The 18,731-nt window shown below is 51.8% G+C and overlaps 1 protein-coding gene across 1 annotated transcript; it reads left to right on the top strand.

The window, feature by feature from the left end:
• The first annotated feature begins 15,753 nt into the window (after positions 1–15,753).
• On the top strand, positions 15,754–18,527 carry SIX1 (SIX homeobox 1). The gene is made up of 2 exons (XM_059475284.1): positions 15,754–16,555; positions 17,553–18,527. Exons 1-2 carry the CDS (start codon positions 15,996–15,998, stop codon positions 17,839–17,841), a joined length of 849 nt encoding a protein of 282 aa, XP_059331267.1. The 5' UTR covers positions 15,754–15,995; the 3' UTR covers positions 17,842–18,527.
• The last annotated feature ends 204 nt before the right edge of the window (positions 18,528–18,731 follow it).

The following is an 18,731-nucleotide window of genomic DNA, read 5'->3' on the forward strand; positions in this document are numbered from 1 at the left end:
TACAAGGGCTGTGGGAAAGGAGGCAGAAAAGGGAGAGGAACTTTCTTGAAGTGGCTTTTATTGGCTGCCACCCTCAGCCCTGGCCCTGGAAAAATCCAAAGTGTTTGTTCTCCCAGAAAAACCAAATCAAAATTGGGGATTTTTATTTGCTGCAACCTAACAAGGTGTTGCAAGAAGAAAAACCACTGGGCTGCTCAGCTCATTCTGCCTCAAAGCTTTGGCCTAAAACAGAAATTTGAAAGGCTAATGGTGCTCTTCCTTCAGTCCTGGCTATAATGAGTGTTTAAATGTTCCAAATACTTGTATTTTTGCAAAATAACAGGAAGCACCAAGAGAAAGATGAGTTACACTTTATTTGTCAAGCCCTACTCAGAGGCAGCTTGAACTGTAACTATCACAAGATTAGCTGATGTTAATCACTTGGAACCAAAAGTCCAGTTCCTAAATACCTGGATTTCTATCTCCCCATCAGTACAACAACAGTAACAGCAGTCCCCTTCTCCATGGCAAGAGGCACAGCCAGGCTGGTGTTCACCCATCTGGAATACCACAGTCAAAATACTGAGGCCAGACCCTGCTAATCAAAGACATTTATTTATAAATATATATGTAAAAATATGAAAATATATTCTATAATCATATATAATACATAATACATTATATATATGTTATATATTATATATTATATGTTATATGTTATATATTATATATTATGTTATATATGATATATGATGTATTATATATATGATATATGATATATTATATATGATATATGATATATTATATATAATGTAATATATATTTGTTTTATTTCTAATTTTTATTTATTTATAAATATATATATATACAAATATAAATATTAATAAGCATATATTAAAATATTTATTTAATTGTATAGTATATATTTACATATATTACATATTGTATTTTCATATGCAATATCTATTTTTATATTATATAAACTGAAATATTATATAAACTGAAATATTATATAAACTGAAATATTATATTATATTATATTATATTATATTATATTATATTATATTATATTATATTATATTATATTATATTATATTATATTATATTATATTATATTATATTATATTTACATAATATATGAAACTTTGAGCTTACACAGATAACTGCTCAGAATTGTCCTGGGTGCTCAATCTCTCCCTAAGCTGTGCCAGTGCCTCCCACCTCCCTGTCCCTGCCCAGCTCCTGCACACTGGTACCAGGAGCAGGGCACAGAAATGGAACTCTGCCCTTCCCTTTGGGGAGCCCTTTACCTCCCCACTTCAGTGACATTGGACCAGTTCTGCTCCTCTTCACTCCACGTGCAGAGCAGGGAAAGTTATTTTTCACAGAAATGTGGAATGGTTTGGGTTGGAAGGGACCTTAAAACTCATCTCATCCCATAGGTGGGGACACTCTCCAGCAGACCAGGCTGCTCCAAGTCCCATCCAACCTGGCCTTGAGCTCTTCTACAGATGAGGCAGCCAGAGCTTCACATTTTAGCTGAGCCAGGAGTCAGGAGGACGCTGCTTTATCTCCTGGCAATGCATTTTAAGAGCCATTCCTTAACAAAGCTGCTCCTTTCATTGTCTGTCTCCCAAAGCCACCAGCACAGCTCTGCATGCTGCAGCACTGTCCCCCTCCTGGCTCCCACTGGGTGCCCCTGACCTGTGACCGTGTTCACAGGAGGATGAGGGAAGAGATGAGGATCTGACTCCATGTTTCAGAAGGCTGATTTATTATTTTATGATATATATTATATTAAAACTATACTAAAATAATAGAAGAAAGGATTTCATCAGAAGGCTGGCTAAGAATAGAAAAAGAAGGAATGATAATAAAAGCTTGTGTCTCAGACAGAATCTGAGCCAGCTGACTGTGATTGGCCATTAATTAGAAACAACCACAAGAGACCAATCACAGATGCACCTGTTGCATTCCACAGCAGCAAATAATCATCGTTTACATTTTATTCTTGAAGTCTCTCAGCTTCTCAAGAGAAAAAATCTTAAAGAAAAGATTTTTCAGAAAATATCATGGCTACACTGACCCACCCATCAGAGCTGTCACAGCCTTGCTGAGCAGCCACTTGTACCAGCAAAGAGATCACACTCACAAATCACTGCCTGGAAAGTCTGTGCGGTATGTGGCTTAATTTTCTTTTCCATAATATGAAATCCAATCTGAAATGCACAGATTAGTTTACTAATCTGTGTAAATCCTATTAATAGCACTTACTCTGCTGTGCTCCCATTCACATTCTAACAAATCTGCTTGCACTCGTTTGGTTTTCCCCTCATCTCCTGCAGGATCTTCACACCTGGTTGCTGTCACGTCTGCACAAAATAGCTGGCCACAAATGGAAACTTGCGCTTTGCACTCATCTCTCATCTTTTAATTTGTGTCCCGTGGTCCATCATGTTCTGGATCAAAGCATTAGAGCTGTAAATCACCATGGTGCCATTGAAGCTAAGGGGATTATAGACAGGATCACAGAGCTCCAGTGGGGAAGGGCAGAGCTTGTGCCCCCCTCTCCCCCAGCATCTCTGGCTCCTGTGCCTGCTCCAGCTGCATCCTCACAGCTCCACTGGCACCCCAGAGACTCCACCCTGCCCTGGGCACCTGCCCAAAACTGCCCAAAGCCCAGCAAAGGACCTGCAGGCAGGGAGGAGCTGCTGGAGCATCTCTGGAGGCTCTGGATGTGCTCGCAGCAGCCCCACACACATCCCCTGTCACCCGTGGGTTTAGGGTGGCACACCTGGCACCTCACTGGCACCTGGGTCAGTTACAACCCCCTGAGGTCAATGTGGGCTCTCCAAGAGAGAGTTCTGCTGTGGAATAAACCATTCTCTGCTTGAAACAACAATATTTACTTTTCCTGTAGTGCTCTGCAGTGGCTCCCTGTGTCACACTCACAGTGAGAGGGGTCAGAACCAGGAGAGGAGGAGAGCAGGGCTTGCATGCCTGGCTTCGGCTTCCTAATTAGCTGTGCATTAATTAGCTAATCCACCTCCACAACTCTGTCCCTTGTCCTTCATTTCAGCTCTGTCCTGGAGTCCTTGTAACCGAGCACCTTCCGCAGCCTCAGCCTGTCCCCCAGCATGCCAGCTCCATGCAGAGCCAGGAACACATGGAGCTGGGGAGTCCTTGCCCTTGGGATTTGCCAAATCCAGCCCTTGGGAAGGGCCCTGAGCTGCTGTCACCCCTGAGCTGAGCCCTTGCACCCTTCCAGCAGCTGCCAATGCATTCCACACCACGGGCCAGGCAGGACAGAGAGACACCCAGCCAGGAAAGGAGCTCCCCAGAACCCACCAGAGGGAAGTTTTACATGGAGAACAGAACATGGAAATCCTCAGGTGATGAAGGGAAAAAGATCTGCTCTAGATCATCAAAAGGAAAGGGTTTGAGTTAAAATTGCTCTTACACAAGTTCACAGTAGGACAAACCCACTCCCTGCCAAGGGATCCCTGCTCCTTGCGTGTGTCTGCTGGCTGCATGATCCCCACATCAGCTCTCCCCAATCCCCAGGGCCAAGCTCTGAAGTGCTTTCACCAACCTCAATAAAAAGGCCAGACCTGCAGTGCCAAGACAGTTCCAGCACAACCTTGGACGCATTTCCAATGGCTTTTCTACCAGAGTGTGAAACAAATTATTAGCATAAAATATTTGAGGCTTTTCTCTTTCCTTCCCTGAAGTTGAAGGTAGAAGGAACTGAACTGCCTCTACCACCCATCCAAAAGTATCTGGATTTTCTCTCATCACTGTAGAAAATTTTCAAGGTCAATGCTTCACTCTCTCCTACCTTCCCCTAAAATAGTTTTAAAATTTTAATTACTTGAATAATTCATGGTGGTTTACTTGAGTGTTAGCTCAGGAATTGTTTGTAATACCCAGTTTTGTGGAAGAAATATTTTAAAAGCGTTACCCACACTCAAGAAATTTTCCCCAAATTCTCTTTCACAAGAGGTTCTCACCTGTTGCCTGTGTTGAAGCTTGCCTGTAAAACAGCTTTGTTTACAGACCTTTAATCTCTTGGTAAAGGTGCCAGTTGTGAGATATTAAAATGCCACAAAGAAAAAAAAGTTAAACAAAAAAAAAAATTAAACCAAAAAAATAGGAATTTTCAGAGTGAGAGAGACAGCCAGCCAAATACAATATGTGGCCAGACAGAATCAGAAGGGCTGGCTGCAGAACAAACCCAAGAGGCATCAGAAAAAATCCCCCCAGCCACAGTGGTAACAATTCACCAGCAGAAGGAATGTACAAAACAAAATGGGAGGAAGATTCCCCCTCTTCCTCCTCTGCCTTGCCCCCAAACCCATCTGACACCGATGCCTCTGGTGCATGCAAATGTGACACTGGGAAGGGCAAACAGGAATTTTGCCTTTGGTGCCCTGCCTGCCCCACCCTCTGCAGGCAGACCTTTGGAAAAGAGGTGTTTAAAACAAAAAAGGGTGAGATAAGAGAAGAGGAACAGCTCAACTGAGCCCTTTGTACTTCCACGGGATCCTCTGTAAAATGAGTGTGATTTCTCTCACCCTGCTGCAGAGCACCGTGTGCTGGAGACCTTGTCCCAGCATCCACCTCCTGTGTGCTCATTTCCCCCCTGGAACAGCTCTTTCCTTGTGGATGTGGCTCCAGGGGACAGTGACCATCCTCTGGGATGTGCTCTAAGGGACAGTGACCATCCTCTGGGCTGTGGCTCTAAGGGACAGTCACCATCCTCTGGGCTGTGGCTCTAAGGGACAGTGACCATCCTCTGGGCTGTGGCTCCAGGGGACAGTCACCATCCTCTGGGATGTGGCTCTAAGGGACAGTGACCATCCTCTGGGATGTGGCTCTAAGGGACAGTGACCATCCTCTGGGATGTGGCTCTAAGGGACAGTCACCATCCTCTGGGCTGTGGCTCTAAGGGGCAGTCACCATCCTCTGGGCTGTGCTCTAAGGGACAGTGACCATCCTCTGGGCTGTGCTCTAAGGGACAGTGGCCATCCTCTGGGATGTGCTCTAAGGGACAGTGACCATCCTCTGGGCTGTGCTCTAAGGGGCAGTGACCATCCTCTGGGCTGTGCTCTAAGGGACAGTGACCATCCTCTGGGATGTGGCTCTAAGGGACAGTGACCATCCTCTGGGATGTGGCTCTAAGGGACAGTGACCATCCCTCTCCTTCCCTGCCTTTTCTGCACAGCCTGACCAAGCCCTGCCAGAGGCTGGCCTGCTAAGAGTTCCTGATGTCAAAACCTGCCCCACACCCATCATCAGCTGGGACACAGCACACCCTGTGAGAGCCCCTCTGGTTCCTGCACCCAAGGAGTTCATCATTCCCCTTCTTCTCCCTGCTGCTCACAGTGCTTGGACATGCAGGAGAGCTCAGCTCTGCTAGGAGGGTCCAAAATGTGAATTTAACTCCCAGCTGCCCAAGGACACACTCCTGAGCTCTAGTTGCTCATTCTTAGGCACCATCAGGGCTTTCTGCCCTGTTCCCCAGGACAAAGGTTTCTGCCTCTCTGTGTTCCTGGCAGAAGTAGTGATGTGTTCCCTCCATGGTGATTGCAGAGCTCAGCCTGCTGCACCAGTGCACTCTGCAGGAGCAGCTTGCTTCAGCCAGGACATCACAAATGTGGCCACAAAGGGCTCTGCTGTGGGGGGGATCATTTGGAAGGATAAGGTGGATAAGCAGGAGAAGCCACCTCTGAAACCCTCGTGGAGCCTAAAATCCTAGATCAGCCTTTGCAGCCTGGCTCATCCCAGCTTTTGGCTTCAGAAATTCAGAGCTCAATTTCTGCTACAAAATGGTGCTGTTTGATTCCTGCAACTTCCACACCCCAGGATGTCAAGGGAATACTGGCATTGCCTGGTGTGAATACTGGCATTGCCTGTGTGCTCTAGGGGCAGCAACAGGAAAATTGCTGTACATTTTGCTGCACTTCAGCCCTGCAAAACTCCTTTTTACATCCCTGGAATGTAAGTTTTCCATCACTCTCTGTCTCCAATGCTGAGTTGCACAGGACCCCATCTTTAGGGAAGCATCAGAGTGTTAAAACTCCTTTTAAAATACATTTTAATTGAAGTATTTATAATTAATACTGGAAGCTGTGTAGAGGATCACAAGTCCTGGCCCTTGGTGTCTCCCAGTGCTCCATGCACAAACAGCAATGAGCTGCCAACACACTCCTCAAAGCTGCATCCTGCAGCTCAGTGATCCTGTTGAGGTCTGCATGCTTGGGAGGAAATTATAGGGGTGCCAGCAGCAGCCATGGCCACACTGTCTTTAAACCTGAGGAATGCTTTCCAAAGTGATTGTGTGCAAAAATAATCCTAAAAAAACCCAAATTTTTCATGCTGTCCTCATGCTCAACCTTACAACTTCACCAAGCATCCATCCATTACAGCTGATGGCAAAGACAAGTTTCTACCACAACCTTACCTCAAGAAGTGCAACCCCATGTGCATTGACAAATGTGCTTTGGGAGTTAAGTGGAATTGCTGAAAATCTCACAGAATTGAAGGAACTTCACTTGAACATGAGGAAAACACCATCAGTAGATTAGGCGCTGTGATCTGATCCACTCGAGGCACAAAGGACACTAAAATAAAACTGAAACTCAAATTTGGTGAAGCCAAGAGAGAGCAAAGCTGGGTGTAATTAACCTGCAAGATTCACAGACACAAATTACCACAGGGGCCAAGAGCTTGTCCCTGAAAGTGAGGAAATGCATACATTTACACACACACCTGAGCAGATATAAATACATGTGTGTAACTGTGTTCTCTCAGGGCTGAAAAGGACCTGACAGCCCCATTCAGTCTTTCCCCCAGCTACGAGACAAGATCAAATAGACGTCGGTATTTTCTGACAGATGTTTGTCTAGACCTGTTTTTAAACAGAGAATCTCCCACCTCCCCAGGCAATTTATCCCAGCACTTCCTTTTCTTCCCCAGCTTCACACACACAGGCACAGGTATCTTGATCTCAGAAGGTGAGGGGAGCAGCCTCTGGTGCCTTGCACATCAAAGCTCTCTGAAGTCATTTCTCATGGCAAGACCTTTCTTGCGGATGACGCACGAGCCCCGGAGATCCCATCGTGACCTGAGGTGACAGGCTGGGCTTGGGGGACAGCAGATGGGACAAGGAGGGGGGAAAATGGGGGAGGAGGGGGAAATTCAGTCTTTTCCTTATTAACCTGTCAGATTTGTCTGCCGATAACAGAGAGCAGCTTTGTGCGCTCCGTTTTTAGACTCAGACATTGAGTTCCTCTCTTTTTTGATGGAATAAATACAAAATTTTGGCTTCTCCAGCAGCCAGCTCAGAAGAGATGCTGTCCTGTCAAACCTGAGTAGGGCAGAGGAAGGGATGAGGAATGAGGCTGTGCAGCTGGAATATGTAAATGGCAGGATGGAGAGCAGCACTTTTCCAGCCACGCTGGATATCTATTACCTCCACTTTTGGACTGACAATGCACCAAATGTTTCATTGCCTGGGGCCTTACAAAGCTGACCAGCTTTTATAGCCAAAAGCACTAATGCAGAAAGGCAATTGGGAATTAATTATTTAATGTGGCTCTTATTGGTAGAAAGCTTCCACCCCTCCTGCATCTCAGCTACCATTATACATATGTTGCTTTTCTTCAGACTACAGTGATTAGACAGCAGAGGAAAATGATGGCTAAGTCCTGTTCCCACTTGCAATGAACTCCATTTAAAGCAGCAGATTTGCATTCGATAACCAAGGGCACAGTTTGGCCCCATGTAGGAAAATATCATTTATGGCAGAAAAATATAAATAGATTGCAGCATCTCGATTTCTGAAAATATGCCTGTTAATACATTTGCTCCCAAATTCCCTCTTTAAAAGGCAGAATATTCCTGCTTAAAAATTAAAATACATGCAAGTAGCCCTATTTGCAGGAAATTACATCAAGCTCCCTTTAATTTGGCTCTTTGGATGCCTCACTGGAGCAGACAGAAAGGTGTATCCCAAATCCTCTGCATGTTGGTTCAGCTCCAACTTCTCCTGAATTCTCAAGATAAGCATCTATTTAATTCGGAGCCTTTTTAGTTATGACCTGTGAAGAAGCAAAAGCAAATCTTTTGAAGATCTCCCTGCAACAGCTGCATGCCAGAGACTCCTGGCCAAGTTACTTGAAGAGCTTAAGGATCAGGCCCCACGTATTTAAAAACACAAAGTGCAAAATAAAATTCTGCAGCAGGGCTGAGAAGGGGCATGAACTTACCTGTCAGTTGTGATACGTGGGAAACTGGTGAACTTCTTCCCTGCAGCCAACACCTCCAGAATCATTCCAGATGAAGCTCCAACAGGATCCTGCTGAAATTCAACGTAGTGAATTACAGGAATTAATTTATTGCAATGTGTCATATTTTCCCAAATACAAAATATGTAGGAATAAAAAAATTGGGGTTTTTTTGGCCCTTCAGATGAAAGATATATGGCTGCACAGATGTGCTTTTCTAAGATCCAGTGGCATGAAACCTGAAATGCCCCAGCAAGACTCAGGAGTGAGTTTTAATCACCATGGAAGCACGACACTTTTGAAGGTCTATGAAATTATACACCCAGGTCTGAGGAGAGTAAACTTATCCGTCTGCAGAGATCTGCTGATAAACACAGACAACTCATTTTCTCCTGGAAAGCTGCATTAAATGTTGTTTGAAAAAACAATCAGATGCTAGAGACGGGTTTGTGCTGGGAAGAGACACGAGAAAAAAAAACAGCGCTGGGAGAGGCTTTCTGTGAGGGAAAAGGGAAGGCAGTGTGAAAATATTCCCTGAAAATTCAGGAGGTGGGAGAGAAGAGGGGCTGAGCATCTCTCAGGGCCAGACAGAGGCATATGGAGACCCACCCAGGGCGCAGACAGAGCGGGGACCCCCAGAGCCGGCTCTCGCAAGGTGACCTTTCCCCTCTCTAAAATTTCAAAGCTGGCCTTGCCGGCGCTGAACAGACTGTGTGCCATATGTAACCTGACCTCAGCGCTGCTCTGCCCAGCCACTGATGGCATCACTAATGAGAGGTGAAAGGTCCCCTCCTCGCAGCCAGCTTGGAAAGCCACCGGGAAGGTGGGTGCGGGATGGGCCCCCCAGCACTGGATCCCCACAGTGCCCCACGGCCCCGTGTCCCACTGAGCCACCCCTCCCAAAGGGTGCTGGTGCCCCCTCCCTTGGCCCTGCTGAGGCTGGCACGGTCCCCCAGCAATGGAAATATTTGTTCAGCACCCGAATGCAAAGCACACAGGCAAACAGAGCCTGGGATGTAAATCCTGTCCCCGGTCCAGCTGCCACCCTCGCAGTGATCACCCTGATCAGCGTGGATCCTGCGCTGGCCAGGTGGGGAGAAGGATTTGTGCTGGGGGATGGCACAGAGGGAGGAGAGCCTCAAAGTGCCTGCCTCCATCCGAGGAGGACCCAAAATTTAGATTTTTTTTCCACGCATTTTGCAGGGAAATCATTATAACAATATATTGCACCAAAAAAAAAAAAAAAAAACCAACCCAAAAAACCCCCCAAAACACCACAAAAATCAACTATCACCCTTGCTGCCTTTTTTGTTAGTGTTCCCTTTTTTAAATAAGGGGGTTTTTTGCAGTTTTCCCGGTGTCCAGCGCCCCCGTCCTAGCCATCACCTAAGGCAGGGACAGACGGGACCCAGCCCCGAACTCCCCACCACAGACATGTGCGGGGACGGTCCGTGCGAGTGCGGGTGGGGGTCACAGATGCGGGTGGGGTACGGGACTCGGGTGGGTGTCACGGACCCGGGTGGGTGTCACAGATACGGGTGGGTGTCACGGACGAGGGTGGGGTGCGGTACCCGGGTGGGGGTCACGGACCCGGGTGGGTGTCACGGACGCGGGTGGGTGTCACAGATACGGGTGGGTGTCACGGACGCGGGTGGGGTGCGCCACCCGGGTGGCTCCATGCACGCAGGGCTGCGGGAGCGCTCACACGGCTCGGTGTGAGCACACAGGGGACCGCGGGCAGGGTGGCAGTGCCACTTGAGGAGCTCTACAGGCCCGTGCCTTCAGGGGATGGGGAGTGTCGCACACGCGGGTGGGGAGCGCCCACGGGTGGATTTGGGGTGCGGGCACACGGAGGGGCACAGGCGGGGGATGCTCAGGTGGGTGGGAGCGCACAGGCGGCAGGGTGTGCAGGGTGACACACGGGACGGTGACACACGGGACGGTGACACACAGCTCAGTCCCCGGTCCAGCCCGCGGGGATCGGCCTTGCCGGAGCCGCCTCCCCGAAGAGAAGGCGCCCGCGGTTTGTTTCGCTTTAGAGCGACTCATTCCTGGCACCCGGGCCGAGGTGCAGCCGGGACCCGCCCACGGCCTCGGTACAAACACCCCACCCGCGCTGCTGCCTCCCCACGCAGGGCCAGAGCCCGCGGGTATCGGGCTGGATTTACCCCTGGCCGCTCTTCTGCCGCGGATTCATTTCCACATCGCATCCGGCGCTGGGACATTCAATTATTCGTTCCAAATATTATTCTGCCCCTCGCCCTCAGCACACCCTGCTCTCGCAGGGGCGCAGGCCAAGCTGCCCACGCGTGTTGGGTGGCGCTGGGTCATACCCAGCTGCGGGCCGAGGGGGGGCTGCAGAGGCACAGCTGGGGCGGGTTTTTGTCCCACGGAGGAGCCGCATCCCGAGGGAACATCCTTCACCCGAACCCGCGGCAGCCCCGCGCCTGGCTTGGCCGCAGCCTAATTCCTGCGGCAGTATTTTATTTTTCAAAAATTTTAAAAGTTAGGAAAGAGGCAGAAGTTGCAGCCAACGTTGCCTCGCGTTACGGCCAACGCTGGGAAAAGAGAGAAAAACAACGTCGGGGGAAAGCGAACGGCAGCGCTAACACCGCGCGTCCCTGCGCGCCCGCGGGGGGATCCCAGCGCCCCTTCCCCACCTCGGCGTGGGGTCCCACACCCGTGGGGGGGCTGTGGACCCACAGAGACACTCAGGGGCTTTGGGATGGAGAGAGCAGCTGGGGATGGAGCGGTGGGGGTCTCTCCCTTAGAATGGGGAGAGCTGCGCATCCCCGGAACCCCCGGGCCGTGTCACGGACACGAACACGCGGGGAGAGGCGGCACAGCCCGTGCAGGCTGCAGGGAGAGCCGGCAAAGCTCCCGTGCAGAAAAGGAGTTAAACCCCGCCGCTGTCCTTTGATTTAGGAAATGGCTCATCCAATTCAGTTCCAGATTATTCAGGGGCAGGCTGCCTCGCTCGCTGCCTCTCTCCCCACACCAGCCCGAACATCTTGAAGTAATCAGCAGCTGAGAACGGAGACGTCCCCCTGGCATCTCAGGTTAAAGAAGGAGGTCCAGGAAAATGTGGTAGAGCCATTACAAGAAACCTGAGATGCATTCATCAGAGACTCCAATTGCCATCGCATTAGGATTGATTAGAGACCAGCAGTACCGTAATGACCCGGAAAGCGGGGCATACGGGGATTATTAATATCAGACTTCTCAAAGAAGAAGGAAAAAAAAAAAAAAAAAAGGAAAGGAAAGGAAAAAAAAAAAAAAAAAAAGAGGGAGGAAAAAACGGAGGAAAATAGGGAAGAGGGAAAATTTAAAAAACAAAAGCACATCGCGGGGCTGCTGCTCGCATGCAGACTTACCTGAGAGCGCAGGCACCGGCGAGAATTTATCTGACTTCTGGGAAGCAAAAGCAAACAAACGCGGAAAAAAGTCGCCTCTGGACCCTCTGAAATCGCCTGTTCCCAAGCACGGCTCGCACAGAGACTCCCAGCGCTGCAGCCATGGGCCGCGGTTCGGGGCTCCCGGCCGGGGCTCCCCCTCCCGGGCCAAAGGACGGCGGTCCCCGGGCTGGCGACACGAGGACAAGTCAAAGAGCCACCAAAGAGGAGCAAGGAGACCTCGGTGGCTCGTCTCCTTCTCAGTTCCCTGCGCCAAAACAAATCAGCCCCTCCTGGTCTCGGTTTAAATGTAGCTCACTGGATAATTAACTCCATCTTTCCAGCCCTGCTTTAACTGTTTATTTAGTGTCACCCCGTATTACCATCACTAGCACTTTCCTCTGAACAGGAGGAGCTGGAGGGTTTCACCTCCCAAAAGGAAATTCTTCGTAGCTTAAAAGAATCAGCGTCCAGGAGGTACATTAGCGAAAAGGGAAGGGGGGAACGGGATCTGGGGGTGCCATGGCAAAAGCGGGAGGAAACAAGGGTGGAGGTGGCGGGGACAGGGACAGAAAGACGTATCGGCCCTCGGAGAGAAGAAAACAACGCGTGATCACCTCTAATCCTTTGAAAAATGTCCCGGTAAGCGCGCGAAGAAAGAGCCCTTTGTGCCCTGGGGATCGGCCACATCGGGAAGGCCTTATCCTCATCCTCATCCTCATCCTCATTCTCATCCTCATCCTCATCCTCATCCTCATCCTCATCCTCATCCTCATCCTCGTCCTGCCCCAGCATCCCGGCCCTCCTCGGGCAGCCCGGGCCGGCCTGACCCCGCGGGGCGCGGGGGGACCCCTCGGTGGCAGCCCCGGGGCAGGGACAGCGCCTTTGTTTGTACAGGTGTCGGGAGGGCAATTTACCAACAAGTAATTAAAGGTCGCACCGGTCTGCGGGCGAGCCGGGCCGCAGAGAAGAGCGCTGCATATGGACAGGGGTTTGTTCTTCCTCATTAAAAAATAGAATAATAAAGGAGGGGGAGTGGAGGGAGGAAAGAGAGGGGGAGAAAGAAAACACAAATCCTTTATTGTTGGGGAATAAGCCGGGAAGCTGGCTGTCTCCCCGCGCCCCGCATTCGGCGGGGAAGGCGGCGCGGATCCGGTATCACGTTGCAGATCCTCGCTCGAGATAACGAAATGCGATCTATTTTTCAGAACAGCAAGTGGATGGGAAAGGAGCCTCCACAACACAAACCTCATTGACTTAATGGGCCGGTTTTGGGTTTCGCCTTCGAAATGTTGGGCGAGTGGCAGCGTTGTGTTTCTGCCCCGCCGGTTCCCAGCCTCCAGCCCCGGTTCTCATCCCGGCGAGAAGCGGCTCCCAAAAACCCGCTGCTGGTTTTATTTTGTTGCGCTATTTGTTTCCTCTAGACCCTCGCACTTATAGGAAAAAAAAAATTATTTTTGATTGGGGAAGAGCTCTATTTCTAAGCTCGGAAGGAAACCGGGGATGTATTTGGTTTACTTTTTTTTCCTGCCTTGTTTTGATTTTCTGGCGAAATCGAGGAAAAACCCGCAGCGCGTTGCGTGGGCTCCATCTTCATCCCCGCCCTGCGCTGTAGAAATACATCGAATAAATAAGGGAATAAATGAATTTCCCGCACAAACAGAGCCGATGGGTGCCCGGGCAATGGGGGCGAGCAGCGGAGGGGCCAGGGCCCGGCGGCGGGGACAGCCCGGGGAGCTGCGGCCGGGCGGGCAGCGGGGAGATGCTGCCCGGGGATGCTGCCCGGGGATGCTGCCCGGGGATGCTCCTGCTCCACCGGCAAAGCAAGCACCGAGAGGGGCCGGCGGCAGCTCAGAGCCGTTGTCTTTTTCAGTGGCTTTTTATTTTTATTTTTCCTTTTTTTTTTTTTGCCTCCTTATTTATGTTTTTATTTTTTGAGCGGCTCGAAACTCTCATTTTTGTCGTTGATTTTGTGATTTTCTAAGGGTTAGATGGGATGGTTCTGGAAATACATTTGCCTCTTCCCTTGGTTCAAAATGAAAGGCTTTCAATTTTTAGGAAAACCAACACCGGAGCCTTAAGGAACATTGACGCTCAGCTTCTTTGCCTGCAGCAACTCCCAGGTAGACCCCGGCGGGTCTGTCCCCTCCTTTTGTGAATTTTGATGAGAGGGGAGAATAAAGCTCCGCTCAAGAATCGCGAGGAAGACTCCGCTCAGCCCTCACCCGTGTCCGTCAGCTCTTCCGCCGGCCGCATCGGGATAATTTGCTTATTCCCAGCAAGAGCGGTGTTTGTTTGGGTCGGCCTTTTACAGGAGGAAAAGAAAAAGAAGAAAAAGACAACAACAACAAAAAAAAGGAGAACTGTGAGGGCAAGAGAAGCCCGCTCTCGTTACAACGCCCAGGGGCTTCCCCAGCCCCGCGTTGCGTTTCTCTCCTCCTCATCCAGAAGTCACAAACCCTCAGGTCCGAGCTCTTCCCGAGCCGAGCCCCTCACTAGAAAGAAGAAAATAAAAGTTAAAATGAATAACAATAGAAATGAGGGATGGGGGAACGCACCCCTAGGCTGGGCAGGGCGCTGCTCCTGCAGGACGCGGCCGCGGGCGAGCCCATGCCTCGTAATTCTGCGCACTTGCTCCAGACTTTAGGGTATTAGTTGATTTTAGAGCCGGGTTTAAGGCTCCGTTCCGGTCCCCACACAGCTGCCTTGTCAATAAGGATCTGTTCCAAGTAGACATTCCTTCTGGGAGGACATTGCAGCTCTTTAAGACTTCATCTGCAGCATCATAAGTACTAAAATAAAATGGCAAGGGAAAATTACCAGACACATGGTCATGGGATATGGAAGCGCCCTGACTCCAGCGGACATAGTGCAGTCGCTGTACAGACTGGGTGGCAGGGGCTTAATTTAAACAGCACCGAGACGCGAAGTACGTGGGAAAAACAACAATCCGGGTTTAGGAAAATATCGGCCTTTCCCACGTCGTGGTGCGGGCAGGGAATGGGGCAGGGAACGGGCAGGGAATGGACAGGGAATGAGCAGGGAACGGGCAGGAAATGAGCAGGGAACGGGCAGGGAACGGGCAGGGAATGGGCAGGAACGGGCAGGGAGCGCCCCGGCTCCCAGCCCCGCGGCCGGAGCGGGCTCCCCTTCCCTCGGAGCAGTGAACGCAAATAAATCCGACTTGGTAGGTCAAATAAATCCCACTGTCTTAGTGAGGACAAACAGGTTTTAAAGAGCCCCGCGATGGCTCTTAGCACCCGCGGAACGAACTCATTCCTGAATCCAAAGCGATCTGGAGTGTGCTTAAAATACGGGCTTCGACTTATCTAATCAAAGATAAATACAGCCATAAAGACACCCCCTGCCCCCCGCTCCCTGCCCTTATCTCACCGCATTGTCCTCACCTCCCTGCTGACAATAGATTATCTTTTCTTAGGGAGCCTAATTGTTTTCTAATTTTTTAAATAATTGCTTTCGAGCGGGGGTGTGCAAATGAGGATTAGGCCAATTAAAGCGCCGCCGGTGGGTGCAGCGCTGCTGCCCGGGATCTGCTCGGGGCTGCCCCGACCCGCCGGGCCCCCCCGGGGCAGGAAGGAGCGCACGGGCCCCGCGCCTTATTCAGCTCCTCACCAAAGCGTTATTGCATTATTTATTCATCCCCAGCTCGAAGGTAATTAAATACTTTGGGCTGCTTTGGCAGCGGGCGGGCGGGGGGCAGGAGTTTTGGGGCGGAAAAAAAAAAAAGATGGAAGAAAGAAAGAAAGGAGAAAAGAAAGCAAGACAAGCGGAGGGCGGCAGCGGCTTCCCCGGGGATGCGCCCGGGGCGGCGGCGCTCGGCACAGGCGGCGGCGGGAGGGACGCGCAGCCGCGGCCGGGGCCGTGTCCGGGGCCGTGTCCCCGCCGCCAGGCCCCGCCCGCCCGTGCCGAGGCTCTGCCCGCCGGGCCGGGCCGGGCTGGGCTGGGCTGGGCTGGGCTGGCCGGGCTGGGCCGGGCCGGGCCGGGGGTGCCCAATCAGCGCGGCGCGGGGGCTCGGGCGCTTTAAGCGCGGCGGCGGCGGAGCGGGGACAAAGTTCCCCCCGGCGCCGCGACGAGCATCCCCGCTCGCCCCGCACGCCGCCCTCGGCTGCCGCAGCGCCTCCCCGCTCTGGGGCCGGCACCGGCACCGGCACCGGGATCGGGATCAGGATCGGCTCCGGGCCCGGGCCCGGCGGGCGCCTACCCCGCGCCCCTCCGCCGCCGCGCTCCCGCGGGGTGCCCGTCCCTCCTCCTCCTCGTCGTCGTCCTCCTCCTCCTCTTTCTCCTCGCCGTCCTGCGGCCGCCGCCGCGCTCGGCCATGTCGATGCTGCCGTCGTTTGGCTTCACGCAGGAGCAGGTCGCCTGCGTGTGCGAGGTGCTGCAGCAAGGGGGGAACCTGGAGAGGCTGGGCCGCTTCCTCTGGTCGCTGCCGGCCTGCGACCACCTGCACAAGAACGAGAGCGTCCTCAAGGCCAAGGCGGTGGTGGCCTTCCACCGCGGCAACTTCCGCGAGCTCTACAAGATCCTGGAGAGCCACCAGTTCTCGCCCCACAACCACCCCAAGCTGCAGCAGCTCTGGCTGAAGGCGCACTACGTGGAAGCCGAGAAGCTGCGGGGCAGACCCTTGGGCGCCGTCGGCAAATACCGCGTCCGCCGAAAATTCCCTTTGCCCCGCACCATCTGGGACGGCGAGGAAACCAGCTACTGCTTCAAGGAGAAATCCCGGGGCGTGCTGCGGGAATGGTACGCCCACAACCCCTACCCGTCCCCCCGGGAGAAGCGGGAGCTGGCGGAAGCCACCGGCCTCACCACCACCCAGGTCAGCAACTGGTTCAAGAACAGAAGGCAGCGGGACCGAGCGGCGGAGGCGAAGGAAAGGTACGTGCCACCCTCCGATCCCCGCTTTTCCCCTGCTCCACCGTGCGGGGGGCGTTTGGGAGCCCCGGGAGCTGCTCCGGGAGCGCGGCGAGTACGCGGAGCCGGATGGGATCGGAGCGACGAAAACACACGGTTCCCTTCCCTTCCCCAAATCCCCCCCCCCGCTTTTTTCCTTTCTTTTTTTTTTTTTTGCTTTGCTTTTCTTTTCTTTTTCTTTCTTTCTTTCTTTCTTTTTTTTTTTTTTTTTTTCGTAAACCGCGTTGCCTTTTCCCCTTCCAAATGGGTTTTTCACTCGTCCTCACCTGCCCTGGGGCAGCAAGCAGCCCCCACCGTGCTGTTCCAGGCCGCTCGGCCGCCTTTGTTTGCGAGCCGGGAGCGATGCGGGGAGCGCCGGGGATGCCGGGTCCTGTGCGGCCGGGGTCGGGCAGGGCAGCTCTGGAGCTGGGAGGAGGAGGGAGATGCAGCTCCGGGATGGAGAGGCGGGGGAAGAAGAGGGAGATCGGGATGAGGAGGCGCTGGCCAGGCCGCCCGTACCGAGGCCACCCCGGAGGCGACACGGTGGCCTCGGTGCGAGGCGGCCGCTCGGCCCGGGGAGACAGAGAGCCACGGAGGGAATGTCCTCCAGCCACCGAGGCTCCTGGAGAAAACCCCGCACCCAGCTCGGCCCCGGGCCGCACTTTCATTTTTAATTAAAAGGAAAGGAAAACCGCCTCTCAAAAAAAAAAAAAAATCCCTTCCTCCTCCTCACCTAAATTATCGGGCTGTTTGGTGTGTTTATTTGTAGGAGTAGTAAAAGAAATAGGGACGATCCGTTATGAAATTATTAGGATTATTTTTCCCCCCTTGAGAAGCATCTGCTCCCACGCTGGAACTAAACGCGAAGGATTTACGGTGGGCATTAGCACAATGCCCATCCCCGCCGCCTCGTGCCCGCCTTAACATCCCCGTCCTGCGATTATTTATACAAATTTAATTTTTTCTTTTTGTCTTTCTGCAGAGAGAACACGGAAAACAACAACGCGGCCACCAACAAACCGAACCAACTCTCGCCTCTGGACGGGAGCAAACCGCTCATGTCCAGCTCCGAGGAAGAGTTTTCTCCTCCCCAAAGCCCGGATCAGAACTCGGTCCTGCTCTTGCAGGGGAACCTCAGCCACGCCAGGAGCTCCGGCTATTCCCTGAGCGGCTTGGCCGCATCCCAGACCCCGCACAGCCTGCAAGGCCACCAGCTCCAGGACTCGCTGCTGGGACCCCTCACGTCCAGCCTGGTGGATCTGGGATCCTAAAGGGCCTCGCCGGAGGATCGGGAGAGGAGGTTCTGCTCGGGGACAGAGGCTCTGGGTTGTACACAGAGGACAGCACCCGGTTTTACAGGTCACCCGCTGATTGCTAACGGGACTCTCGTCTCTTTTCACACAACCCCACACCGGCTCTTGCTCCAGTTCCCCCTCAGCGTCTCCCACTATCACCACGATTTTTTAATTATTGTTTTTTTCCACGTAGCCAAACGCAGAGAGCGGCAATACCTGTCATCAGCCCTTCGAGTTCAAACGAGATCGTCCCAACGGGAATTACAAAAAAAAAAAAAAAAAAAAAAAAAAAAAAAAAAAAAAAAAGGGAAAGGAAAAAAAAAAAAAAAAAGAAAAAGAAAAACCCCAATCCCTGCTGGATCCGATTGTACCCAAACAAATGCCGCGGGCACCGTGGGGCAGGGTCGGCCGGCACATCCCTGCTGCTGCTGCCTGGCCCGGTCCCCGAGGAGCTGGGACGGGGACAGAGGGAGAGAAACGCTGCACCGAGCCCTGTGGCCGAATGGGAGGAGGGAGGGGAAGTTACGTTTACATTTTTCATATTTAGCCTTACCAAAAAGATTTCGATCTAGTTTAAATTTAAAAAAAAATACAAAAATACAGAAAAAAAAAAAGAAAAAAAAAAAAAGAAAGAAAAAGGAGTGAAAAAAAAAATATCAAAAGCTGCAGTATTAGAGTTTTACCAAGTGCCTGTGTCTGACCGCGGCCGCGCGAGGCAGATACTGAGTGGACTCCCGTGGACCCGCGTCCCCCACTTTTCTCCTCTTCGGTGGTGAAACGCATCGATGCGGCTAAAAATTAGGATAATAATAGTAATAATAAAATCGACGGCCATTTCCTCCCAAAGTGCCCCGCCGGTTCCCCGC

Source organism: Ammospiza nelsoni, chromosome 6 (assembly GCF_027579445.1).
Source record: "Ammospiza nelsoni isolate bAmmNel1 chromosome 6, bAmmNel1.pri, whole genome shotgun sequence".
NCBI lineage: Eukaryota > Metazoa > Chordata > Aves > Passeriformes > Passerellidae > Ammospiza > Ammospiza nelsoni.

Bases quoted from the DNA above. Each gene is read 5' to 3' on its own strand.
- SIX1 (XM_059475284.1), top strand. From the start codon at position 15,996: ATGTCGATGCTGCCGTCGTTTGGCTTCACGCAGGAGCAGGTCGCCTGC. The intron at 16,556-17,552 runs GTACGTGCCACC...GTCTTTCTGCAG, and splicing joins GCGGCGGAGGCGAAGGAAAG to AGAGAACACGGAAAACAACA.